Genomic DNA, 26,368 nt, shown 5'->3' on the forward strand with positions numbered 1-26,368 from the left:
TGCTACTACCACTTATGTTTCTCAAAAAAAAAAAAACACTTATGTAAGCCAGGATTGGTAGATAGGATACATCTGACGGTCACTATATGGTTTTATCAAGTTTAGTCAATTTAAGTTGTATTTAGAGTGGAATTTTTCTAAAGGGAAATAATAGGATTATGTGAAGACATCAATGACTTCTATTTTTATTTTAACTAGTCAATAATTCATGCGATGCATGGGAAATGGGAAAGATATTTTGAAATATATGTTTAAATACATTGTATTCTCAAAGCTTTTTAAAAGAATATGCATGTTAACAACTTCTATCCTTTTCAGCTTCATTACAACTTGTGTTGGAGAGAGAGAGATTGTACCTATCAAAGTATATGTTTAAAATCCTCTATTAAAAATATTCATCAATTGGATTCATAATAATGCCACAGTCCTTACACAATAAACCATATGCTCCAACCCTTTGATTACAGTGATCCTTTAATGACCACTGCTTCTACCATTAAAGGATCATTCAAATTAAATTTCTTTGTCCAAGCTTTAAAGGAACATTCAAATTAAATTTCTTTGTTGTCATGATGTACCTTTCTCCATTTTCATCTAGCTAATCTGATTGCTAGATAATGTTGTTGAAGCTCTTGGTGATGAGCTCTTCAATTGTGTAGTCGTGGCACTGCAAGGTTGAAAGATAAGTAGAATGGAAAAATTAAAAACAAAACTAAAAGATACATGGAGACTGTAAAAAATTCACCTTGCGTTAAATACCCTGCCTTTAGTTTTTCTGAAACGGTAGCAACTGAAAGGACTTGAACATCTGGAGGAAGGAAGAGCCGTGAGAGCCCTGGCATTATGAATCTGAAGTTTGAACTTTGAAGATTTGAAAAGACTGCGGTTAGCAAGCTTGAAACCGTGAAACAGGGGTAAGGCAAAAGGTGGGGAGACAGAAAGGGTTTTTTGCCGTTAAAAATTAATGACCATTCGATTGGGTTTGGGCTTTATGGTGGACAACATATAGGTTTGGGCTCCATGCTAGTCATCACTAACGTGAGATACATGTCTATAATTAAAACTATAAATATTGGGTTTTATGGTGGAGATAAGGTTGGGAATCATTTTTCTTTTATTAGTATTTTAAAATTTAGGAAATGCATTTTAAATTATAAGAGAAATTCAAAAAAAATGTTGGTAATGACATGACTACTGATATGGCTTAATGAGAGAATAGCAATATTAAATGCTAAGTCTCAATTTTTAGTATTATATATATAGATATAAATTTTAATAATATAAACTAGATACTATCTCTTTTTTCTTTTCTTTTTTTGAGAATCACAAGACTATCTTAGTTGTATTTTAAAGTGAGAATATTCAATATATTGGATCAATAATTTATAAAAATAAAAAGATTGAAGAGGATGTGAATATTTTCCTGAGCTTTAGGGTCCGTTTGGTACATGTGTTTAAAAATTGAAAATTGTTATTTAAAAATTTTTGCGAAAATACATGTAGGTAAAAAAGTGTATTGAAATATGTGAAATGCTGTTTAAAAACTAAAAATGGTTGTTTGAAAACACAAACCAAATGGACCCTTAATCTCCACAGCCTGTGTATTAATCATGCCTTGGAATACTTTTTTTGCGTTGGGAAGATCAAAAACCAAAAGCGTATGGTGGCAATTCCTGTTAGATGGTCAAAACCATCGATGGGCTGGCTAAAATTCAATACTAACGCTGCTTCTCATAGCAACCAAAGAAGAGCAGGTGGGGGGAGGCCTCATTAGGGATAGCTTGGGCAATTGGGTAAAGGCCTTCTCAAGATCCATTGGGCATGCCACATGTATTATAGCTGAAGAAACATTTGTGAATATTTTTCTTCTCTGATGAAACATTTTATTCAAACACCAAAAATAGACTTACAAGCATATAAAAGCGGTAAACAGACGCAGACAAGAATAAGTAACTAATCTATATTATTACTAAAAGCTGAAGCGTAGCGTTTAATCTATAGCTGAAGAAACATTTGTGAATATTTTTTTTCTCTGATGAAACATTTTATTCAAACACCAAGAACAGACTTACAAGCATATAATAGCGGTAAACAGATGCAGACAAGAATAAGTAACTAATCTATATTATTACTAAAAGTTGAAGCATAGCATTTAATCTATATTATAGCGCCACATCAGCTGCCACGTCATTTTTTTTAATAATATAATTTGTCTTACAATTTTAAAATGGTTTTTACAATTTTCAGCCTTATAAATGCAGCCCACTACTTATTTATTTACTTCCACTATCATCTTATAATAAATCTTTCACTATCACTCTATAATAAATACAGCCAACTACTTACTTATTTACTTCCATTATCATCTTATAATAAATCTGTATAATTAATCCAGCCCACCTTTTTAGTTCCACTAGATCTTGAAAACCAAATAACATTATCTGCTACTATCAGCTTTTAGCTGGGAGAAAACTTCACTATCTCTAGTGTAGGAGTCATCATCCATTATAGCAGGCATATCATCTTTCTCAATAGACATACTAATTGAAGGAAACCTCCAAACATTGGGCATTGCCAATGCCGCAGAACCACCAACTGTGCTGTCTTCGTGTGGCTCTCTTGACATTGCTGTTTGTTGAAGCTGTAATGCATATTCCAAGTCCCACAATATATCACCCATGGTAGGGCGATCAGTGCTGCATTCTTGTAAACATTTCTCTATTGTCTCAATAAATTTTCTTAGGGAGTTTGGATCGATCTGATCCTTGAGTAAAGGATCAATAATATCTTCTAGCAACCCTTTATTCTTGCAAAGTATTGCCCATTTTGCCAAATTCGCCTGCTCTCTTGGAAGCGTGCTATCTATTGCTGGCCTTGCACATAGCACCTCAAGAAGAACTACGCCAAATGAGTATACATCAAATTTTTCTGTCAACTATTGGGACTTAAAATACTCGGGATCAAGATAACCAATCGTGCCTTTGACAGTTGTGCTGACATGAGTATCATCAAGAGGTCCCGATTTTGAAAGACCAAATCGGCAACTTTAGCAACATTATTCTTATTAAGCAGGATATTAGTGGGCTTAACATCACGGTGTATGATTCCCCCTGCTGACCTTTTGTGGAGGTAATGAAGACCCCTGGCTGCACCAATGCAAATTTCAAGCCTTTGTTTCCAAGACAAAGGTGGCTTATCTGAAGCATATAGATGATCCCTTAAAGTCCCATTGGCCATGAATTCATAGACAAGTATCATCTCAGACCTCTCATCGCAATACCCAATCAAGGATACAAGATGGCGGTGGTGAATGATGTAGAACAGACAACACATGCTTTCTTGGAGCAGCAAGGGTGCAGGAAGTCACAACGCAAGATTAAAGAGGGGTGCCAGTAGGGGTTATCAGAGGTAACAGTGTCGGAATTGCATGAAATTTGGCAGGTTGAAGGGAAACGGCGTTCTGATCCAGATTCATGTCTTGAACGTCGCCAAATTTTAGGCAAATTCCTTCGTTAAGGCCCCGAAAACAATGTTTTTGCTATTTATAGTAATATTTGTTTTTCTTTAATAACTTTTAGTTTAAAAGTCAGAATAAGGTCCCGTCTGTTTTGGGACGACCCTTAAGGTCAGTAGTTTATGATTCTGCATTTAACTCAATTTTGCCATTTTTGGTAAAATTCGGTAATTTTGTCACCTAATCGCTTAATTAGTGCGAATTAGGGTTTTAAACGTTTTTGCTCAGTATTTATATGTTTTGTAGCCGTCAGAGGCAAAATAGACTATTATCAATAAACACAGACATTTTGTCAATTTTCTCTTCTGGTGGATTCCAGTTTTATCTCCTTGTGGATTCAGGGAAACCCCTCGTGGATTCGATGTTTACTACCAGAAACTAACAGTTTAGTTTCTGTTTCATCAAGAGAGCATCGTGTGTGCTTCTCTTCAGGCTTCCGCGACATCAGTTGGTATTAGAGCCTTGATTTTACCCTGGTCTGATGGTTAACCGGCGAGACGGTGACCACCATAACAATGACGGCGGTGACGACGTCAATAACCCAGTCCTCACTAGGGCTGAGTTCCTTGATTTTCGTGATGAAAATCAACAATTTCATGATTCTACCCAACAGACTTTGGACCAGATTCAAGCAGCACTTGCCACTTTGCTTAACCGAAACCCTAATCGCGTTGATGAAGAATGGCGTGATAACCGAGTGCGTGGCCCTCCCTATCGTGGTCCAAACCGGAATAGGCAGCAAGACTACAACGAAGAAAACAGTAAAGATGAGGAGTATGCAGAGAGAGTCCTTGGAAATCATTGTGGTCCCGCAGGGGATAATGGTCGAGATTATCAGGAGCAAAGGGACTATCGGATGAAAATAGAGTTACCATCTTTTAATGGTAATGTCTCCATTGAAGAGTATCTGGATTGGGTCAATGAGGTTGAAAAGTTTTTCGACTATATGGGTACAGCAGAAGACAAACAGGTGTGTTTGGTGGCCTACAAATTGAAGGGAGGAGCATCTGCCTGGTGGGATCGTGTTCAATTAAACCGTACTCGGGAACGAAAGCTTCCGATACGGTCATAGAGGAGGATGAAAAGGTTAATGGTAGATCGGTTCTTACCACCCGATTACCAGTAGGAGTTGTTCAGACAGTACCAGGATTGCAGGCAGGGTACTCGGACAGTTAATAAGTACATGGAGGAGTTTGACAGGTTGGCAAATCACAATGATTTGGAGGAAACTGAAGATCAACGGATATCCAAATTTGTACACAGGTTACGAGTTTCCATTCAAGATCAGGTATCCTTACAAACCCTATATACTTTGAATGAGGCTGTAACCTTATCCAAGAAAATAGAATTTCAGCATCTCAGGAATGGTTCGAAGTTTTCCAACTGCAGTTCGGAGTCCTCTAGTTCCATTGCCAACAAAGGTAAACAACCCATGTTTACACCACGGTCACAACCCGTGGTTAGGGAGAATAGTGGTGTCAACCAATCCACAGTGGCAGTAGCAGGTTCCGCAGCCCAGCCAGTAGGGAATGCCAACCTCTATGCTAGACCAACTGGGAATAAGTGCTACAGGTGCGGAGAACCAGGACATCGATCTAGTACTTGCCCTAAGCGAGCCGCAGTGAATCTGGTAGTGGCAGAAGAGGGTGAGGTAGAAGGTGAACAGGAGGGCGAAGAGGTGTATAATGATGCAGATTCGTATGCCTATGATCCCAATGAGGTCCAAGAGGATGAGGAAGGCGTGCCATTAGGGCAGTCTTTGGTGATTCAAAGGTTATTACTCACACCAAGGGTGGAATTTGGTGACCAGCGGAATGAGATCTTCCGAGCACGATGCACCGTCAATAAAAGGGTCTGTGATTTGATCATAGACAGTGGCAGTGTAGAAAACATTGCGTCGAAGAGTTTAGTTACCAAGCTGGGACTGAAAATAGAAAAGCATCCTTCCCCGTACAAGATAGGTTGGATCAAGAAAGCTACGGAAACTCTTGTTACTCAACAATGTCGTGTTACTTTTTCTATGGGTAAATATTATGTAGATGAAGTAGTTTGTGATGTTGTTGAAATGGATGCATGTCATTTAATATTGGGTAGACCTTGGCAATATGATGTAGATGCTACTCATAAGTGTAAGGATAATGTGTATGTGTTTTTTAAGAATGGCAGAAAAATTGTCCTTGGTCCTATTAAGGAAGGCAGTCGACCCAAAACTTCTAAAGTGGAGGGGAAGCCAGCACTCCTTATAGTGAACAATGAAGATGAGTTTGACAGGGATTGTAAGGAGTTGAAACAGGTATACGCTGTAGTAGTGACAGATGGTGAGCCTAAGAAGGTTGCTGAGATACCTGAGGCGATTCAGCCATTAATCAAGGAGTTTGAAGAGCTTTTTCCAGAAGAGCTGCTTGTAGGTTTACCACCGATGCGTGACATCCAACATTGCATTGATTTAGCTCCTGGAGCTAGTCTACCAAATCTGCCACATTACAGGATGAATCCTCAAGAGGGTTAGATTCTACAGGGGCAGGTGGATGAGCTTTTGAGCAAGGGGCAAATCAGGGAGAGTATGAGTCCATGTGCAATACCGGCATTGTTAACACCAAAGAAGGATGGGAGCTGGCGTATGTGTGTGGATAGTCGAGCCATCAACAAGATCACAGTCAGGTATCGATTTCCTATTTCACGACTAGATGACATGTTTGATATGCTGAGTGGGTCCAAGTGTTACACTAAGCTGGATCTCAAGAGTGGGTATCACCAGATTCGGATCCGACCAGGAGATGAATGGAAGATGGCTTTTAAGACAAAGGAGGGGTTGTATGAGTGGATGGAAATGCCTTTCGGATTGTCTAATGCTCCCAGCACTTTCATGAGACTTATGAATCAGGTACTGAAACCATTTATTGGAAAGTTTGTGGTAGTTTATTTTGACGATATCTTGATTTACAGTAAGACAGAAGCAGCCCACTATAATCATATGCGAGAAGTATTAGCGGTGTTGCAGGCCAATGAGTTGTATATCAACTTGAAGAAGTGCAGCTTCTTGACTGATAAGTTGCTGTTCTTAGGGTATGTGGTCAGTGCGGATGGGATTCATGTTGATGAGAATAAGGTCCGTGCAATTAGAGAGTGGCCAACCCCAATGACAGTGAGTGATGTGCGAAGCTTCCATGGGCTAGCAACCTTCTATCGGCGGTTCGTTCGAGATTTCAGTAGCATAGTAGCCCCTATCACTGAGTGTCTTAAGAAAGGGAAGTTCTCATGGGGAAAAGAGGCAGAACAAAGCTTTGCCTTAATCAAGGAAAAGTTGAGCACAGCCCCGATTTTGGCATTGCCTAACTTTGATAAGGTGTTTCAGGTGGAGTGTGATGCATCTGTGGTCGGGATAGGCACTGTTCTTTCACAAGACAACAGACCAGTAGCATTCTTCAGTGAGAAAGTTTGTGAAGCTCGAAGTAAATGGTCAGCCTATGAACTGGAGTTCTTTGCTGTAGTACGGACTCTTAAGCATTGGGAGCACTACCTGATTCAGAGGGAGTTTGTATTATACACGGATCATCAGGCATTAAAGCACATCAACAGTTAAGTTAGCATTAACAGGATGCATGCTCGGTGGGTAGCTTATTCCTAACTTTGATAAGGTGTTTCAGGTGGAGTGTGATGCATCTGTGGTCGGGATAGGCACTGTTCTTTCACAAGACAACAGACCAGTAGCATTCTTCAGTGAGAAAGTTTGTGAAGCTCGAAGTAAATGGTCAGCCTATGAACTGGAGTTCTTTGCTGTAGTACGGACTCTTAAGCATTGGGAGCACTACCTGATTCAGAGGGAGTTTGTATTATACACGGATCATCAGGCATTAAAGCACATCAACAGTTAAGTTAGCATTAACAGGATGCATGCTCGGTGGGTAGCTTATGTACAGCGCTTTCATTTCACTCTGAAGCACAAGTCTGGTGTCACCAATAAGGTGGCTGATGCACTCAGCAGGCGAGCATCGTTGTTGACCACCCTATGTACTGAAGTTGTAGGGTTTGATTGCCTCAAGGAGCTGTACGAGAATGACGAGAATTTTGGTGATATTTGGGGTAAGTGTCAACAAACTCATACTACTATCAATAGTATGTACATCCAGGATGGTTTCCTTTTTCGGGGTAACCAATTATGCATCCCTAAAAATTCATTGAGGGAGCAGATTATTAGGGAGTTGCATGGTGGAGGTTTGGGTGGACATATGGGCGGAGATAAGACTATCGCACTGGTGGAAGAGAGGTATTATTGGCCACAACTCAAGAGGGATGTTGGCAATCATGTGAGGAAGTGTCCAATCTGCCAAACTGCTAAGGGACAATCTCAGAATACTGGTTTATATATGCCTTTGTCAGTTCCACAAGCACCATGGAAAGATCTGTCTATGGACTTTATACTGGGTCTTCCTTGAACCCAGCAAGGTATGGATTCTGTTTTTGTTGTGGTTGACAGGTACTCCAAGATGTCCCATTTCATAACATGTAAGAAGACTTCAGATACTACTCGAGTGGCCAATCTGTTCTTTAAAGAAGTTGTGCGTTTGCATGGAGTGCCAAAGTCCATCACCTCTGACCGGGATACCAAGTTCATTAGTCACTTCTGGCGAACTTTGTGGAAGCATTTTGACACTTCCTTGAATTACAGCAGCACTAGTCATTCACAGACTGATGGCCAGACAGAAGTGGTTAATCGTACTTTGGGGAATCTGATTCAATGTATCTCAGGTGAGAAGCCCAAGCAGTGGGATCTTGCGTTGTCCCAAGCAAAGTTTGCATACAATAGCTCAGTCAATAGAAGCACTGGTAAGTCTCCATTTGCCATCGTCTACTGCGTGCCCCCAAAACACGCTTTGGACTTGGTACCTTTACCTAAGCTTCCAGGAGTGAGTCAAGCAGCAGAGAATATGGCTGACCGTATTCAGGCCATACAAGAGGAGGTGAGGTAGAAACTGGAAGCTACAAATGCTAAGTACAAGGAGGCTGCTGATAAGAAGAGACGTGAAAAGATCTTCAATGTTGGGGATTTAGTGCTGGTGTATCTTAGGAAGGAGAGATTTCCTGTTAGTACCTACAACAAATTGAAGGACAAGAAATATGGGCCATTTCAGATTACTGAGAAGATCAACAACAATGCTTATGTGGTTGCTCTTCCTCCAGATATGAGCATTTCTTCTACCTTCAATGTTGCTGACTTATATGATTATCATCCTCCTGATGAACCGGATAGTGGGAACTCAAGGTCGAGTTCTTTTCAAGTGGGAGGGACTGATGTAGAACAGACAGCACATGCCTTCTTGGAGCAGCAAGGGCGCAGAAAGTCACAACGCAAGATCAAAGGGGGGGTGCCAGTAGGGGCCATCAGAGGTAACAGTGTCGGAATTGCATGAAATTTGGCAGGTTGAAGGGAAACGGCGTTCTGATCCAGATTCTTGATAACATGAACATCGCCAAATTTTAGGCAAATTCCTTCGTTAAGGCCCCGAAAACAATGTTTTTGCTATTTATAGTAATATTTGTTTTTCCTTAATAATTTTTAGTTTAAAAGTCAGAATAAGGTCCCGTCTGTTTTGGGACGACCCTTAAGGTCAGTAGTTTATGATTCTGCGTTTAACTCAATTTTGCCATTTTTGGTAAAATTCGGTAATTTTGTCACCTAATCGCTTAATTAGTGCGAACTAGGGTTTTAAACGTTTTTGCTCAGTATTTATATGTTTTGTAGCCGTCAGAGGCAAAATAGACTATTATTAATAAACACAGACATTTTGTCAATTTTCTCTTCTGGTGAATTCCAGTTTTATCTCCTCGTGGATTCAAGAAAACCCCTCGTGGATTCGAGGTTTACTACCAGAAACTAACAGTTTAGTTTCTGTTTCATCAAGAAAGCATCGTGTGTGCTTCTCTTCAGGCTTCCGCGACATCAGTGAATTTTGGACAGAACCATGATCCCTGTTTGGAATTCTGGAAGGCCTTGGCCAGACCCTGGATCACTACGTTTCACAGCAATTTTTGTTCCATTCTTGAGAGTTCCTTTATAGACGATCCCAAAGCCACCCTTACCAATACTCAATTTCGTGTCAAAGTTTTTTTGTTGCCAATTGAATTTCAGAAAATGGTATATTTAAGTATTTAACCCGAGATTCATATTAGGGATGGTTCCCTCAGTCATCCTACTGTGAGAACTCCCTCCTCCAGGTAGTGGCGACCAGTCTGAAGTTTCAATAGACTTCGGCTTCCTGCATCTGAAAACCAAAAAGAACACAGCTACCAAAATGCAGATTAAGCCTAACCCTCCAAGAATTGAACCAATTATAATAAAAACATTTTTTTTCTTGTGCTCTTGCAACCTCAATGTAATGCCTGAATTCCCCAGTATTTTCATTATTTCCAGCCCATTCAGAAAGGCACTGTTTAAAATGGTACTCGTATCTACCGAAGGGCCTATACGGATATTTAAATGTCCAGAATCATCAGAATAAACCACAAAATCGATGTAAAACGGAACAGCTAACTGGTCACCACCATACTCATAATGATCGATCAACATACTGAAATTATTATAAATATGAAGACTGAAATTTAGAATGTTAGGTGATTCACTGATAATATTACAGAAGTGAACTCGAACAAGGTAGCCAACACTCTTATCAACATAGAAAGACCAGGTTAAGTTGAAATTGCCACTCGTATTCTTTGGTTTCGCTGCAGTCCGGTAGACGAGAGTTGGGGCCGTAGATTCACTGATGCTTTCCCTGACATTTCCCTCGTAATTAGGCTCACTGGGGTGGCTTACTGTGGTTGCATTTCCTGAATTATCGAAATATCCATCGTCTGGATCCTAGTTTCGCCAAAGTGTATCGTTCTCTGGTGTGATTTTAGGGCCTCCAACATTGATCCTGTAAATGGTCTGTAATGTCCAAGATCTCAAACCCCTGTAAGTATTGTTACTTCCTGCAGACCTAATTTGCTTTGCTTCATCTGGTATGTAACTATCATTGGCAGGGAAGACTTCTATGGCATTTATAAACGCAAAAGACGATCCTCGAGGCAAAAAATACACATTGAATTTTCCGGGAGAGATGGGAAGGAAGAATTCCTTTATAGGAAAGTTGCTACTGTTTTTGCCAGTGAAATTAAGCAACAGTGAGGACCCAGAAGTCCATACATCAAAAAGAGCTGTGGAGAGGTCAGTTGGGGTTGAGAAAGCAAAGAAATGAAGGCGTACAAAATAGATGACATTATTTGGGATATCAAACTCGTAGGAAGAGTTGCTTCTGAAAATTCTTGCTGTCTGATAAAGAGTTGATGATGTACCTGAAGACGGGTTGCTGTTTGTGAGGGCGCTGCTCTGCCCTGTAAAAGAAAATGAAGAGGAGATCGAGTCACTGGAATTCAAGTCCCCAACGAAATTCCGGAAGTCTGTGTTGGCGTTGGTAGCTGAGCCACAGTTGATGAAGTAATTATCTGTGAGAGAGTAAGCGACAGAGAGAAACTGAAGCAGAAAAAGAAGAGCAGCAAAAGGAGGGAGATGGATTTTATGGAACTGAAGCTTTTCCATGAAAAATGGAGGTATAAAAAGCAGAACTTCTGGCTTATTTTTAGTCTAAGAAATGCTGGTAAGAGAGTTATGTAGTTTGAAGTTCAATGAACATAGAAACCTTATACAGTTATCTTTTATGTGAGAAACTTGAGTTTTCTCGTGGTGGACTTTTGGAATTGAATTGCGGACCACGAAAATTTTCAAATTGGAAAAGTCCAATTTAAAATCCAATTATTTTCAAATTGTGCTTGTTTTTCAATTTTAAATCCACATTTTTACTTTCTAAACAACATTACAATTTTTTCATATATTTTTTCATCAGTATACATATTTGGAAAAGCTATAAAAATCCAATCACAAACTACAAAAATATCGTCTCAAACTACTCAATCAACTCCCAAATTATTCGTTTTATACAATCAGTGGGCTCCAAAAATAGTAAAATACTTATGCCAGCTAAAAAGTGTCCTGGAAACTTTTGAACAGTTTGAAAGAGTCAACAACTGTTCTTTTGCACTTGGGAGAAAATAGGAAAGAGCATTCAAGGGTTTTTTTTTTTATTTTATTTTATTTTATTATTATATCTTATTTTACCATTTCAATCAACTACTTTATTAATTATATTATTTTATTTTATTTTATAATACACTCAATATCTCAAAATTTTATTTTTTTCTTGTTTTATTTGAATATTCTTTTTTAATCTTTTTTTAACTATTTCTTTTTTTCTCTTCCCTTTTCCCTCTTTCTCCCTCAACCTTTATTTAAGATTAGGCATACATTTGAGATTATTTAAATAGAGTTTTGGAATGTTAAATATATTGAAAAATGGTATGGTATAATTGATAAAGTAGTTTTTTGAGATGGTAAAATAAGATGAGATAGCATTTTCAGTTGTGGATTCTCTTAGCATGTGGAACAACCTCGATTTTTTAATTTTTTGAAGATCATGAGAGAACACCCAGATCTTCAACAATACTTGACAGCATAGGCTGTGTATCGGTGTATGCCGATTTATGAGTTTCCTTCACATATTAACAGAATTAACCACTACAAATTGGGTTGAAGACTGATTTAGGTACCATCGCAGCACCGGTAATTGTGTTGTACAGAGAAAGGGTTACAGAGATGGGAAGTGTTTGGAATAGGAAATAACATTTTAGTCAAACCACTTCACTGCATTAATGCCACTTCAAAAGTAGAAGTATTTTGCATCCACTACATTCTTTTTGCTACTACCACTTATATAAGCCAGGAATGGTGGATAGGATACATCTGATAGGCATATATGGTTTTATCAGTTTAGTCAATTTAAGTTGTATTTTAGAGTGGAATTTTTTCAAATAGAAATAATAGGATTATGTGAGAGATATCAATGACTTCTATTTTATTTTTTATTTTTATGATTAGGCGAGATACTATCTTTTCTTTTTTTTTTTTTTTTTTTTTTTGAAATCACAGATACTATCTCAATTGTATTTTAGAGTGAGAATATTCAATATTTTGGATTAATAATTTATAAAGACAAAGAGATTGAGGAGAAGTGAATATTCTCCTAAACTTTAATCTCCACAGCCGTGTATTAATCATGCCTTGGAATACTTTTTTTGCGTTGGAAATCAAAAACCAGAAGCATATGGTGGCAATTCCTATTAGATGTCAAAACCCCAATGGGCTGGCTAAAACTCAATACTGACGGTGCTTTTCTCAACAACCCAAGAAGAGCAAGTGGGGGGAGCCTCATTAGGGACAGTTTGGGCAATTGGGTCAAGGGCATCTTGAGATGCATTGGGCATGCCACGAGTATTATAGCTGATTCTAGGCACTCAAGGCCCGGCTAATCCTAGCTTCCTAACTAGGCATCCAAAATATTGAAGTTGAACTTAATGCAAAAACAATTGTGGATCTGCTTCACTCTAACATTGTCTAACAGGTACTTCTCCCCTCTTCTAAATGATTGTAGGTCATTACTAAGCAGGTTTCACCAAGTCAAGGTCGAGCATGTTTTCCGATAAGCGAATAAGTGTGTTGACGCTTTGGCTAGAAAGGGATGCTCTCTCCAAGAGGATTTTGTTGTGTTTGATTTCCCCCCATATTATTTCCTATGTAAATTGGGATGTAGATGATTTATATTATGGTAAACTTTCTACTACTACTACTTTGGCCACTATGGCTAGTTAGTTTTTAATGCAAGCTCCTTTTAATACCAAAAAAAAAAAGGATTATAGGATAAAAATTGAAGATTGAAAATGATGTGAATTCATATTACCCCATGTCATTAGCCACATCACTCATTCCAAAAAATTATTTTTTATTTGTAAAATTAAAGATAAAGAAATAATAATATCTATACAATATGTAATAATGAAGATTTAGAAATAAATTTGGTTTCTTGGTTTTTTTTTTTCCCTCCCCATCATTCTTCAAATCATTTCCCCCCTTTATTAACTCTTATTTTCCCCCATAATTCTTCACCTTATCGTTACTCTTCCTTAAACTCTTCATCTCCATTTTTTTACTCTTCTTCTCCCTATATTCTTTTCAATAAATTTTTTATTACTTCATATGTGCCTCTCTCCTATTCATTCCATGTTCTTCCTACAACAAAAAAGTGATTACTCACTCTTTCTCTCTCTTTATTCGACTTTTTTGTGTGGAATTATTACTGTTTTTGCCACTTGTTAGAATTATGGTTAAATGATTAAATTCATCATTTTCTAACAACTTATATTTGGGTAAATTTTTTTATTAAACACGTTATCAGGAAGTCTTGAGTTTGATCACTGTCTTCACTCTACCTCTCATTTAAAAAGTTAAAAATCTCTCATATTGGGCCTTACTTATTAAGGGATAGTTTAGGCCCACATGTGAGGGTAAGTGTTAGAATTATAGTTAAACGATTAAATTCACAATTTCTTAATAGTTTAAACTTTTTGGACAATAAGTAATTTAACCCCACATTTGATGCGAATTTCTTATTCTTTCTTGCAGCTTTGCTTTGAGTTGACATGTTTTGGTGTTTTGATTTTTCATCACAGGCCTAATCTTTCATGAATTTGGCTTGAATTTAATACAGGGGTAATATGATTTTTTAAATTGGGGTGGGAAAGTTTATATTTTAAGAAAGTTTGTTTTAGGAAATAAGTGTGGTTTCCAATGTACTTTGATAATGCACAAAATTTTGTAAATAAATATTTTTTTATAAATGAATACTTTTACTATGTTAGTTTTTTGAGAAAAGTTTTTTTTTTGCTTTTCATCTTAATAATAGAGAAATTGTTTTAATTATAATGTGTATCTATGTATTAACTTCAAAAAAAAAAAAAAAAAACTATACTGATGTGCAGGTTCATGAATCATGACTACTTGACTAGTAATAGGTTATACAATAGGTTAATAACCCTAGTTGTCTCCAACTTTTTCCATAGGCATTTGGTCTCCAATTTCTAATAGGAATTTTGTCCTATCTTGTAGATCTCTTGCCACCAATCATTCAAAGTGGGCTGGACCTATGAGTGCTGTGCACTCAACAAAATGGAGTCTCTCTCTCTCTCTCTCTCCATTTCAAGTCTTTATTTCACTTTGAAATGGAGGGAATCAAATTCTACCATCTCAAACAAGAAGTTTAAACTCTAAACATACCTCCATAACTACTAGATTTCAGTAGTCCAACCTGTCTCCATATCCCACTTGGGAGTGGTTCCTTCCTTATCTATAATTCTTTTCAGTAGAGCTTTCACACAAAATTCACGAGTATTTCCTTGTCAGTGGTGGCTAGCTGGCTGGCAAGCATGTATCCACAACTTAATTTGACAAAGTCTAAATATCACCCCTGTCAACCTTTAACGACCATTATACGCCTTGATTGAAGGGTAATACAAAAATATTGTTGGGTCACTTCAACCAAAAAGCAATATAAAAAAATCTCTAAAGTTTAAAGCAAGTATGAAAAGATGACTTCATTGAGCGGAAAGCAAGTAAAGTATTTCAACATTTTGCATGTACCATGGCCCCTCAGGACCATCAGACTCTTGTCCAGTTGGTCCTGTTAAACAAATCCTTATCTCCCATACGCGGATTCTGTTAGAAGTTAAAATATTATTTTGTTGGGATTAGGTTTTCTTTTTCTTTTTTTTTTGTTTTTAGTCTAAATAATGTCGAGTCAAGCCCACTGGTCTGTAGACTCTGTACTTATGGCACAGGTAAATGGCAACATTGAATGCATAGAAAGAAAAACATAATAATAATAAATAAACTCTTAATGGAAATTTGATCTCAATTTTCAGTTCTTTGGGTTTCAAAAAAATTACTAATAAAGATACATTTTAATCGGTGAATTTGCCATTTGATATGAAATAAATGGGAATCATAATTTCTCACTTGGCATTTTTATATGAAATAAATGCAATGGACACACATTATTTTCTTTAATCTTTACTTTTTTTTTTAATGATTGAAGAAAATTTATCCAAAATTAACCGTCATTGTACTAAACAATTCAAATCTCACAGCTTTGGCTATATTTTATTCATGGCTTTATAGAAAAAATAAAACTTAGCTTATGTTATTATTGATGGAGAATAAAGTGAAATACAAAATGAGACATAAAAAAGATCTATTTTCATCAATTAAATCAATTAATTCTTGGTGTAATATCAATATCACTTCTAAATATTTATTCCCAGTTTTTCTTTCTTTAACTGATGAGTCTCATGTGTGGTAGTACCAGAAATTCTCATAGGCAATTGAAAATCCTTCTTGGTGGCAGAAAAGAGCTCCATGTCAGTAAAAGTCTATTTCAAAGGGATCAAATTGAGTAATTTAACAAACATAGAATGCTAGAATTTAAAACTATAGTATGTGTATATTGAGAAAAACTCAAAGAGAACAATACATTAGAAAGAGAAAATAGATGTGTTTTACTCAGAACATATTGGAATTAAGACTTTAAATTAAAAAAGAACGACGGTAATAGAGACTAGAGCATCAACCATCAGACAATCTGTTCACTTCATCGATGAAGCCATAAGTGGTGTCCAACACAAAAGCATTTTTGCAGCCATGGACTAGTATTTTACAACTTTTTAGTGATAGAAGTCACATAAACGTAATGACACTAACGTACCTCTAACCATATGGAAGACTATCTGGCACCATCATTCCCCAATTGGGAGTTGACTTCACTAGCCGTTGAATCAGAATCGTCATCCCCTCCAGTTGGTTCATGATCATCTTCTTCGATCGGGATTCTATCAGAAGGCAGATGCAAAAACAGAGGCAACTGCAATTCCAATGAACTATTTGTTGTGCTGTATTCATTTGGGTCTGTATGCATTGCAGTTTCTTGAAGCATCAGTGCATATTGCAAGTCATATAGCACTTCCTGCATTTTAGGCCTTTCAACACTATTTGCCTTCAAACACTTCTCAGCTGTTTCACCAAACTTTCGCAATGAACTAGGCTTGATTTTACCAACTAGAAACGGATCAACAATTTTCTCAAGTTGGCCTTTCCTTTGCCATAGCATCCCCCATTCAGCTAGGTTCATCTCATCCATTGGAAGCAAGTTGTTAATAGCCGGTCTAGCACAAAGAATTTCAAGAAGTACAACTCCAAAAGAGTACACATCAGATTTTTCTGTCAACTGTAGGGTGGTAAGGTATTCAGGATCAAGATAACCAAAGCTACCCTTTACACCCATGGTGAAATTTTCTGGATCAGGAAGCCCTGACTTTGAAAGGCCAAAGTCAGCAACTTTAGCCACATACTTTTCATCAAGCAAAATGTTTGTGGACTTCACATCACGGTGAATGATTCCTCCAGCTGGACCAGTGTGTAGGTAACGCAGACCTGTGGCTGCACCAATGCAAATTTCAAGTCTTTGCTTCCAAGATAATTCAGACGCGGTCTTAGAATTGTCATTTGGATGATAGAGGTGTTCTCTTAGAGTCCCTTTTCCATAAATTCATAAACCAGTATCATCTCAGACCTTTCATCGCAATACCCAATCAAGAAACAAGATGTGATGCCGGATTTGGGATAACACTATGATCTCCGTTTGGAATTCCTCAAGACCCTGCCCATGCCTTGCCTCACTTCGTTTCACTGCTACTTTTATACCGTTCCGAAGAACTCCTTTGTAGACTTTCCAAATCCACCCTCACCAATCAAAAGTTTTGCATTGAAGTTCTTAGTCGCATACAATATTTCACCTAGAGATATCCTCCAACTGAGGTTCAAATTCGAAGGTAAGGATGAATTAGCACTTCCTTCAGACAACCTGTTAAAACTTATCCCACCAAAAAGTAGCCCTGTCAAACTTTGATCAGGCACAGCTTTCCTGTACTTCAAACGCAGCACCAAAACTATAATCAAAATTACAAATGCCCCACTACTTACAGAAACAATGATCTTTATAACAGGGAAGTGTTTCTTGTCTGTGACTGGTCCACATTCATCCACAATGGAACCTGATTTGTTCATGAACTCCATAATCTCCAGCCCATTCAAAAACGCATTAAGAATGCGGGAGTCATTCTCTGAAGGACATATACTAAAATTGGTAAATCCAGAATCATCTGAATCAACCACATAATCGATGAAAAAGGGAACAGCAAAGTCTCCAGTTCTATTATACGGATCAATCAACTGATCAAAGTTGCTATATATATAGAGATTGAACAATATGTCATTGAGTGTTTTGGTAACTATGTCACAGAAATGGACCGAACAAAGTGTTTAGTATTCTTACTGACAGGAAAACTCCAAGTTAAATTTAAGAGACTGGCGTTGCCGTTAGCACCTGTCTTCAATTGTTTGGCTGTCTGGTAGACACGATCTGGGGCAGTATATTTTGTGGCCAGTTAAGAATCGTAATTAAGCGTTTGACTATAAGGCGTGCTGTTCTTCGCAGAATCGCTGTGGAGTATAAAGTAACTATCATCTGCTACCCATTTCCTCCACAATTCATCGTAATCAATTTGGGAACCTCCAAAGTTGATCCTATGGATTGTGTGCAGAGCCTGAGAGAGCAAACCAGTGTAGTTACTAACATTTCGAGCAGAACTAACGTGAGGGGCATAATCAATGATGCGGGTCTCGTTGGCAAGAAAGACTTCTATGGCGTTTACGAAAGCCAAAGATGAGTCTTGAGAAGGTATGAATTGGATTCTAAACTTTCCCTGTGGAATGGTGAGCAAGTACTCCTTAATCACTGGAAAACTACTACTGTTTCGGATGCTGAAATTGGTAAAAAGTGAAAACCCAGAAGCCGAAACATTGAACAATGCATCATATAGATTAGCAGGACTTGACAAGTAAGCAAAGAAATGGAGGCGTACTATGTATGTACCATTTTGGCCGATTTCAAAGCTATACGAACATGGCTGTCTGTAAACTCTTGCTGTTTGATATAATAGTTCTTGAGTCGATGCTGATGTGTCGCTGACTTGTTCGCTTTTCCCAGTTGAGAAATAAGGGGACTTGGAATTGCTGTCGGCAACAAAGACTACCTGGCCGTTGTAGAAGCTGGCGTCGGAGCTTGCGCCACAGTTGATGAAGTACTTGTCAGGAACAGTACTGTTAGCTGATGAGAGAAGCAGAAGTGAAGAGAAGTGGAGAGTTAAGAGAAGGCAGAGTTGGAAAAGACTCTTACGGAAGTGAAGCATTTCCATGGATTTTTTGTGAGACTAGCTAGTTCTTCAGAGCCAGAGATTATGATAGGTAGCTGAGGATGAAATAAAGTAGGTAATAATATTTAATAGTATACATAAATCTAATGGGAAATTTTTAAACGAAGACTTTGACTTAAAAGTATATACGGATTCACCAAGATGTGTCACCAAGGAAATTTCTTCTCATTTAAAGTTCTTTAATTTAGTGCCATTCTGTAATGTACTAGAAGAAGTAGTCCACACGGTTTTCTTTGGGGGGATAGATTTTTATGGAAAAAATAAATAAATAAAGGAAGGAAATGTTAAAAAAATAAAGACCCAGAAATATAGAAGTTAATAATTTCATTGAGCAAGTGGGCTAATTGGGTCCGTTTGGATTGAATTTATTGTTGTTGAAACTGAAAATTGAAAACTAAAAATACTGTAGCAAAATAATTTTTAAATGTGTAAATAGTACCGTGAGACTCATTTTTAATATTTTTTTATTGCGTAAACAGTGCGTAAATAGTAATAAACAGTGCATGAACAGTAATTTTTGTTCCCTGCACAGTGATTTTACTGTTCACGCAGGAAGTAAAAAAAAAAAAAAATAGCAGAGAAATATCTGCTACCCATTTCCTCCACAATTCATCGTAATCAATTTGGGAACCTCCAAAGTTGATCCTATGGATTGTGTGCAGAGCCTGAGAGAGCAAACCAGTGTAGTTACTAACATTTCGAGCAGAACTAACGTGAGGGGCATAATCAATGATGCGGGTCTCGTTGGCAAGAAAGACTTCTATGGCGTTTACGAAAGCCAAAGATGAGTCTTGAGAAGGTATGAATTGGATTCTAAACTTTCCCTGTGGAATGGTGAGCAAGTACTCCTTAATCACTGGAAAACTACTACTGTTTCGGATGCTGAAATTGGTTAAAAGTGAAAACCCAGAAGCCGAAACATTGAACAATGCATCATATAGATTAGCACGTGACAAGTAAGCAAAGAAATGGAGGCGTACTATGTACGTACCATTCTGGTCAATTTCAAAGCTATACGAGCACGGCTGTCTGTAAACTCTTGCTGTTTGATAGAGTTCTGGAATCCATGCTGATGTGTTTCTGACTTCTTCGCTTTTCCCAGTTGAGAAAGAAAGGGAATTGCTGTCGGCAACAAAGACCTGACCGTTGACGGTGGTGTTGGAGCTTGCTCCACAGTTGATGAAGTACTTGTCAGGAACAGTGTAAGCTGATGAGAGAAGTAGAAGTGAAGAGAAGTAGAGAGGTAAGGAAAGGCAGAGTTGGAAAAGACTCTTACGGAAGTGAAGCATTTCCATGGATTTTTTGTGAGACTAGCTAGTTCTTCAGAGCCAGAGGTTATGATAGGTAGCTGAGGATGAAATAAAGTAGGTAATAATATTTAATAGTATACATAAATCTAATGGGAAATTTTTAAACGAAGACTTTGACTTAAAAGTATATACGGATTCACCAAGATGTGTCACCAAGGAAATTTCTTCTCATATAAAGTTCTTTAATTTAGTGCCATTCTGTAATGTACTAGAAGAAGTAGTCCACACAGTTTTCTTTGGGGGGATAGATTTTTATGGAAAAAATAAATAAATAAAGGAAGGAAATGTTAAGAAAATAAAGACCCAGAAATATAGAAGTTAATAATTTCATTGAGCAAGTGGGCTAATATGCCGGTGGCGTTTTTCAGCCCTACCTGAAGTTTGCGTTCGGGGGTCGATCCTTCTATAGAAATTTGGTGCAACAGTGTTGGGGATCTGTATGCTAATGTGCAAATGACATATACTTCTTTTTTTTTTCTTTTTTTTTCTTTTTTGAGGTAATGACATATACTTCTTGAAGCATGTTAAACTATCTTCCTTTAATCCTTTGTACTTGGTAATTTAGATACAATGATCAATTATTGTAACCTTTTCCTTTGGGATCAATTATTCCTTTCCTTTTCGGATCAATTATAAAACACTTTTCATTTTTGGGTTTCTGTTTAGAGCAAAGAGGAACCCACAAAGAAAAGAAAGATTAAAAACTAAAAGTTTGAAATTGAAAGTATTTGTTCAAATAGAAATTAATGAACATATAATCTTGTTTGATGATAAGTTTGAGCTTGGCTCGTGTTTGATTAGTTTTAAATACTCGATTCAACACATCCCATTTATAACCCTAATAGAACCACAGACATGTGACCATTACTTGGCCATCACTTGAACCACCATTGTGGGAGTGTATTTTTATCCAAGAACACAAATTTGTAGTTTTCTCAAATGGAGAGAATATACAAAGGAAGGAGAGATTTTTACCATTTTACCCCTAATAATTATTATTATTTTTTTTCATTTCATTTTGTTGTCAAAAATGAAATGGAAAAAAAAAACCATATTTTCATCTTATTACTATTTCTCCGTTGTTGTTGTTGTTATTATTATTATTATTATTATTTTGTTAGTGTAAAATTATCGTTGGAAAACATATGGTTGTAAGATTTATGTTATTGTTATAAACCTTCAAACACTCTTAGAAATAATGAAACCCAAAAAGAAGAAGAATAAAAAACTACTTTTATGATAAGTGTATAGAGCATCCACATCAGCTCATGCATTATACACATCCATTTTTATATTAAAAACTTACTTTTTCTATTTTACACATCTACTTTTACAAAACACCCACACCAGTTTATTTATTCTATCCCTTCTTTTATTTAAATAATCAATTTTATCCATTTTTTTATTATTTCTCTCAACTACCACTTTACATACTTGCGGTCTCTCTCTCTCTCTCTACTCATTTTTTTTGATTTCTTGCTCTCTCTCTATATCCATCTCTCTACCCATCTCCATACCTACACATCACTCTCCCTCACAGCTCCGATCCCACACATCACTCTCCTTCACAGCTCTGATCTCACCCATCTCCATACCCATACATCAACTCTCCCTTAGCTCCGATCTCACTCATCTCCATACCCACACATCAACTCTCCCTCACAGCTCCGATCTCACCTAGCTCCGATCCACACATCAACGAGCTCCGATCGTTCCAGTCAAGCTCCGATCGGGCTCCGATCTGTCTCTTTGTTGTTTGTTCGTGTGGGTTTGTTTGTGTGTGGGTGTGTGTGTATCTCTTGTGTTTTTTTTTTTTTTGAGCAAGTGAATCTCTGTGTTGATTTGTCTGTGTGGATGTGTTTGTGTGTGGGTGTGTTTGTGTGCATCTGAGGAAAAAGAAGAAGATGAAAAGTGGTGAAGCTACTAAGTTTGTTGAGCACGGAGAAGAGAGCTTTTTTTTTTTTTTTTTTTAAGAGCTAACGGAAATTAATAAAATAATCTTTACACGAGCTACAGTAACCGTGTAAAATTACACGGTTACTGTAGCTCGTGTAAAGATATACACATTTTTACACATTTTTAGAAGTACTGATGTAGTGTATTTTTGAGGCAAAATGTGTAAAAATGGGATCTTTTTCTATTTTACATGATTTTGCATCCACTGATGTGGATGCTCTAATAGAAGGAAAATTCTAGAAGGAAAATTATTGAATACAAAGTTGAATTTCTTTCCTTTTATACTTCTTTTCAACCAAACAAAAGAAATTTATGAAATAATTATTTCTTATCCTTCAATACATTAAAAAAAAAAAAAAAAACTTCTTCACTCTCTCACTCTTCTATCTTTTATATGTTCTTTATTCTCTTACTTTCTATCTTTTCTATTACAAAGAAAATGTTATTAATACTTCAACAGAACACACTTTATTACACACCCAATGTTTTATACATATTTTTACATCAATAAGAGCATTAGTATTGGTGGTACTAAGAAGTTATATTACTATTTTTAGCACCACCAATCACAAAAATAAGGCTACAATGGTGGAGCAATGGTTAAAAAATTTAACTTTTTAGCTACAGTGCACAACCAAAGAAACCCATATAATAATAATTGGACAAAACTTAGGTACAATATCTTAGGTGTTGTTCCTTAGGTTTCCCTTTTAAGATTCTGCCATGTGGCTACTTAACTAAAAAATATACTTCATTCCCATGAAAAAGAATCTACATGGCAGAATAGAGGAGAATCTAAGGAACAACACCTAAATACTATACCTAAGTCTTGCCCATAATATTTTATTCCCCTTCCTATATTTTAATTAAAAACTATGTTTTCTCTCTTACTTTTTTCTCTTTCATCACCTTATTCTGTTCTTCTTCCTCTCCTCACTTTTTTCTCTTTCTTCACCTCACCATGTCTTCTCCCTCTGCTTTGGTTGATCTAGCAAAACCCACAAAGCTCTATACCACCAAAGAAAAAAAAATACCTCATTTTTTAGTTTTGACCCAAAAGACAGAGATATAGAAGATTAATTGAGAATGGGTTGCTTGGTTTTGTGACTGTTTGTGGTGGTTTTTGAGGTGGGTTTGTGGTGGTGGTGGTGGTGGTTATTATTATTATTATTATTAGAGTTCTGTTGGTTTGGTTGTGGTTATGACAGTGGGTGGCTGTGGCTGGGTTGGGTTCGTGGTTGTGATGTGGGGGCTGTGGGTTTGTGATTTGGTTTTGGACAGAAGTTCCAATTTGTGGGGGTTATGGGTGGCAATGGTGGTTATAGGTTTGGCGGTGGCTATTGGTTTGCTGGGTTTGTGAGTTTGTTCATGGTTGTTCTTCCTTCAAAGAAAGGGAGAGAGAGAGACGGGGAAAGAGAGAGATGGAAGAGAAGAGAAAGAATAAAAAAAATAAAAAAGAAATAATATTTAAATAAAGAGGTAAAAAAAAAAAAAATAGAACTACTAATATTTGATGTTTTGTAAAGTGAGAAGGTAAAATAGATAAAGTGGCTTTTCTATTACTAAGGAAATGTTATTAACACTTCAACACAACACACTTTATTGCACACCCAATGTTTTATACATATTTTTACATCAATAACTAGGTAGAAGAGGGTTTTGTATGTAGAAAACGAAAATGTTGAGGTTAATTTTATTATAAAATGTTTACAAATTAACATGACAATGAATATTACTTATGCACCATCAACAATATAATAAATAAATTTCTTAATTACTTTTTTTGTTGTATGTTAAAAAATTGACAAATCAATTGTAAAAATTATGTATTTAAATTTATAATTTCCTTGGCATCACATAAATATCATTAAAAAAAAGTCACCATACTGCTACACACTCATGTTAGACTCGAAAAACAAATCAAGCTCCATTTCTTATAACATAGCTAACAATATTTGACTAATTAAAAGAAAGAGGAAGGAAAGATCTGGGGGCAAACAAAAAAACAGAAAGAAGATTGGGAAAGGAAGATCGAGATAGAATTGGTTTTCTATATTAACACGATGTATACATGTAAATTCTTGTTGTTTGATAGAAAAGTGGAATCTTTGTTGATGAGTTGATGTTCCTAGTTGAGAAGGAAGGATCCACTGGAGTGTGCTCCACAGTTGTGTAAGCTATGAAAGCAGCAGAAGTAAAGACTGGTGGAGAGGTAAGTGAAGACAAAGTTGGCAGTGAAGCATTTTTATGAATTAGAGTGATATCACTTTTATCTTGGCTCATTAAAGTCATCACTAATGCTATATTTATTATACAACAATCACAACAAGTCGTGTGTGAAAAATGTTTTCTTTTTTTTTAAACTTATTGATCAAGGAAAGACAGTGAGAATTTTTTTTTTTTAACTTGGACCCACATTTTTATTTCTCTAAAATGGAGAAAATGAAGAGAAAAATATGGAGGGAAGGCGAATGTATCATTTTACACCTAATCACATTTTTCCTTTTTCTTTTACATTTCATCTTCTTATCAACTATTAAAAAAAAAATACATGCTTTCAACTTATAATTATTTATGGATATACCATTATTTACGGGGATGGCTTACTGTCTATGCCGCTTAGGCCTTGGCCTAAGGCCCCAATAAGCAAAAACTTACATTTTTATTTCTAGATATATCTTAATTTTGAATTTCTTCTAAAAATATTAATTTGAATATTAAAACTTTAAAAATGATAAAAATATAATAGTAAATTTAGATGAAAATCTCATAAATTAATGAAAATTTCATCAAGAAGAATTAGAAAATTATAAAATAATACAAGAAGAAGTTAACAATGAAAATAATTTAATTACTACATCAATTTTATTGACAAAATTTATTGTAGTTGTTTTTGCAGATTTATTTTTCTTAAAATTAAAATTGATAAAATCCTACTTTACATCGATTGGATTAGCCATATAATCAATAAAAAAAGGGGATGTGTTAGCAAAACCAAAATGCAAAAACTTAATTAGTAATTTTGCATCTTTAGAAACATTGAGGATTTATTTATGGTATTAATACAAAATTACTAATCAAATATATATATATGTACTAGTCGCTAACTCGTGCGATGAACATGATAGTTAAATAAAAATTAAAAGTATTTATTTTGCTTGAAGGTTTATGACTTGACTTAAAAAAAATGTATAACTTGAAAATGAATGAAAATAAGTAATTTTTTGTTCAATATAATGATTTAGAAAAATTCTTTTTCTTTCATATCATTGGTTCCACATAACACATCTAAGTGTGGGTTATTCTATGATGATGACTTCACATAATACTTAACTGCAATTAAATCTACTATCCACCATCAATCTAATCTATGTTATCTTGATAGTAGATCTACAAATTGCATTCTCATATCCCCCATCGTTTAGAAGGTAACTAGAGTAATGATTGTATGTAATGTATAAATTTTATTCTTTTACAATATAAAATTATTATGATAGATGATTAAAATAATTAAAATAAAATATAATGTTCTGGAATTCTTTTGAAATAGAATTTTAAATTTTTTAAAACTTAGTTAATAGAGTTTCTATTTTACCTAAAAGTGAACTATCTTAATTAATGAGAATTTAACTATTTTTTGTATAGAGAAGATAACTATAGGCCCAATTTTTATTTTATAGCATAGAATGTTACAGTTAGATCTATACAATGTGTAATACGTTAGTCCATTATGATAGTTCCAAATAATATCCTAATACCTATCTATATGAGTTTTCTTTTTAATGATGTCATAAAGGATAGAGTTTAATAGAAGTCATTTAAGATCCAACGTATCCAATAATTTAAAAAAAATTAATTAATTTCAAAATTCTTTTAATTGTAATTTTTTTTAATCATAAAATGGCCTCTATCTGAACTTTAAAGGAAAGCATTCGAAATGATCACATCATTGATACAATATCATGATAGTTGCAAATAGCAATATTATTATTCATGATTAATAGATGAATAATAAAACTGTGAATTAACAATTTAACAATTCAAATATCAAGTTTAAATTACAATAACACATATATAGAAAACTCCAAATATTGGAACATACTTCTTCTACCATTTTCATTATTCAATCAAAACCAAAGTTTCAAAAATAATTCCAATTCAATTAAACCCAATACATACATACACATGAATGTAAAGAATTCCAAAAATAAAAACAACAATCTCTAAAGCCTTTACCTAATACGGTCACTATTTTTTTTTTTTTTTTTTTCAGATTATTGACCAAAATATCTCTCATATATGTTAACATTAAACTTGATAAGAAAACTTTACATAC

General features: G+C 35.9%; 2 protein-coding genes and 1 pseudogene across 2 annotated transcripts; all 3 read right to left on the reverse strand.

Annotated features, from left to right (window-relative positions):
- Positions 1 to 2,226: 2,226 nt before the first annotated feature.
- Positions 2,227 to 11,244, reverse strand: LOC112030049 (probable receptor-like protein kinase At5g24010; annotated as a pseudogene).
- A 4,675-nt stretch (positions 11,245 to 15,919) lies between these two features.
- Positions 15,920 to 18,900, reverse strand: LOC112030017 (probable receptor-like protein kinase At5g24010). The gene is given in 5 exon segments (XM_065773279.1): positions 15,920 to 17,030; positions 17,033 to 17,090; positions 17,092 to 17,219; positions 17,222 to 17,800; positions 17,803 to 18,900. Coding segments are annotated over 5 exon segments (2,523 nt in total). The 5' UTR covers positions 18,749 to 18,900; the 3' UTR covers positions 15,920 to 16,218.
- Positions 18,901 to 19,230: 330 nt separating this feature from the next.
- Positions 19,231 to 20,264, reverse strand: LOC136067437 (probable receptor-like protein kinase At2g23200). Its single transcript, XM_065773298.1, has one exon. It carries the CDS (start codon positions 20,059 to 20,061, stop codon positions 19,231 to 19,233), a length of 831 nt encoding a protein of 276 aa, XP_065629370.1. The 5' UTR covers positions 20,062 to 20,264.
- Positions 20,265 to 26,368: the final 6,104 nt, after the last annotated feature.

Source organism: Quercus suber, unplaced genomic scaffold (genome assembly GCF_002906115.3).
Source record: "Quercus suber isolate HL8 unplaced genomic scaffold, Cork oak 2.0 scaffold_72, whole genome shotgun sequence".
Taxonomy (NCBI): domain Eukaryota; kingdom Viridiplantae; phylum Streptophyta; class Magnoliopsida; order Fagales; family Fagaceae; genus Quercus; species Quercus suber.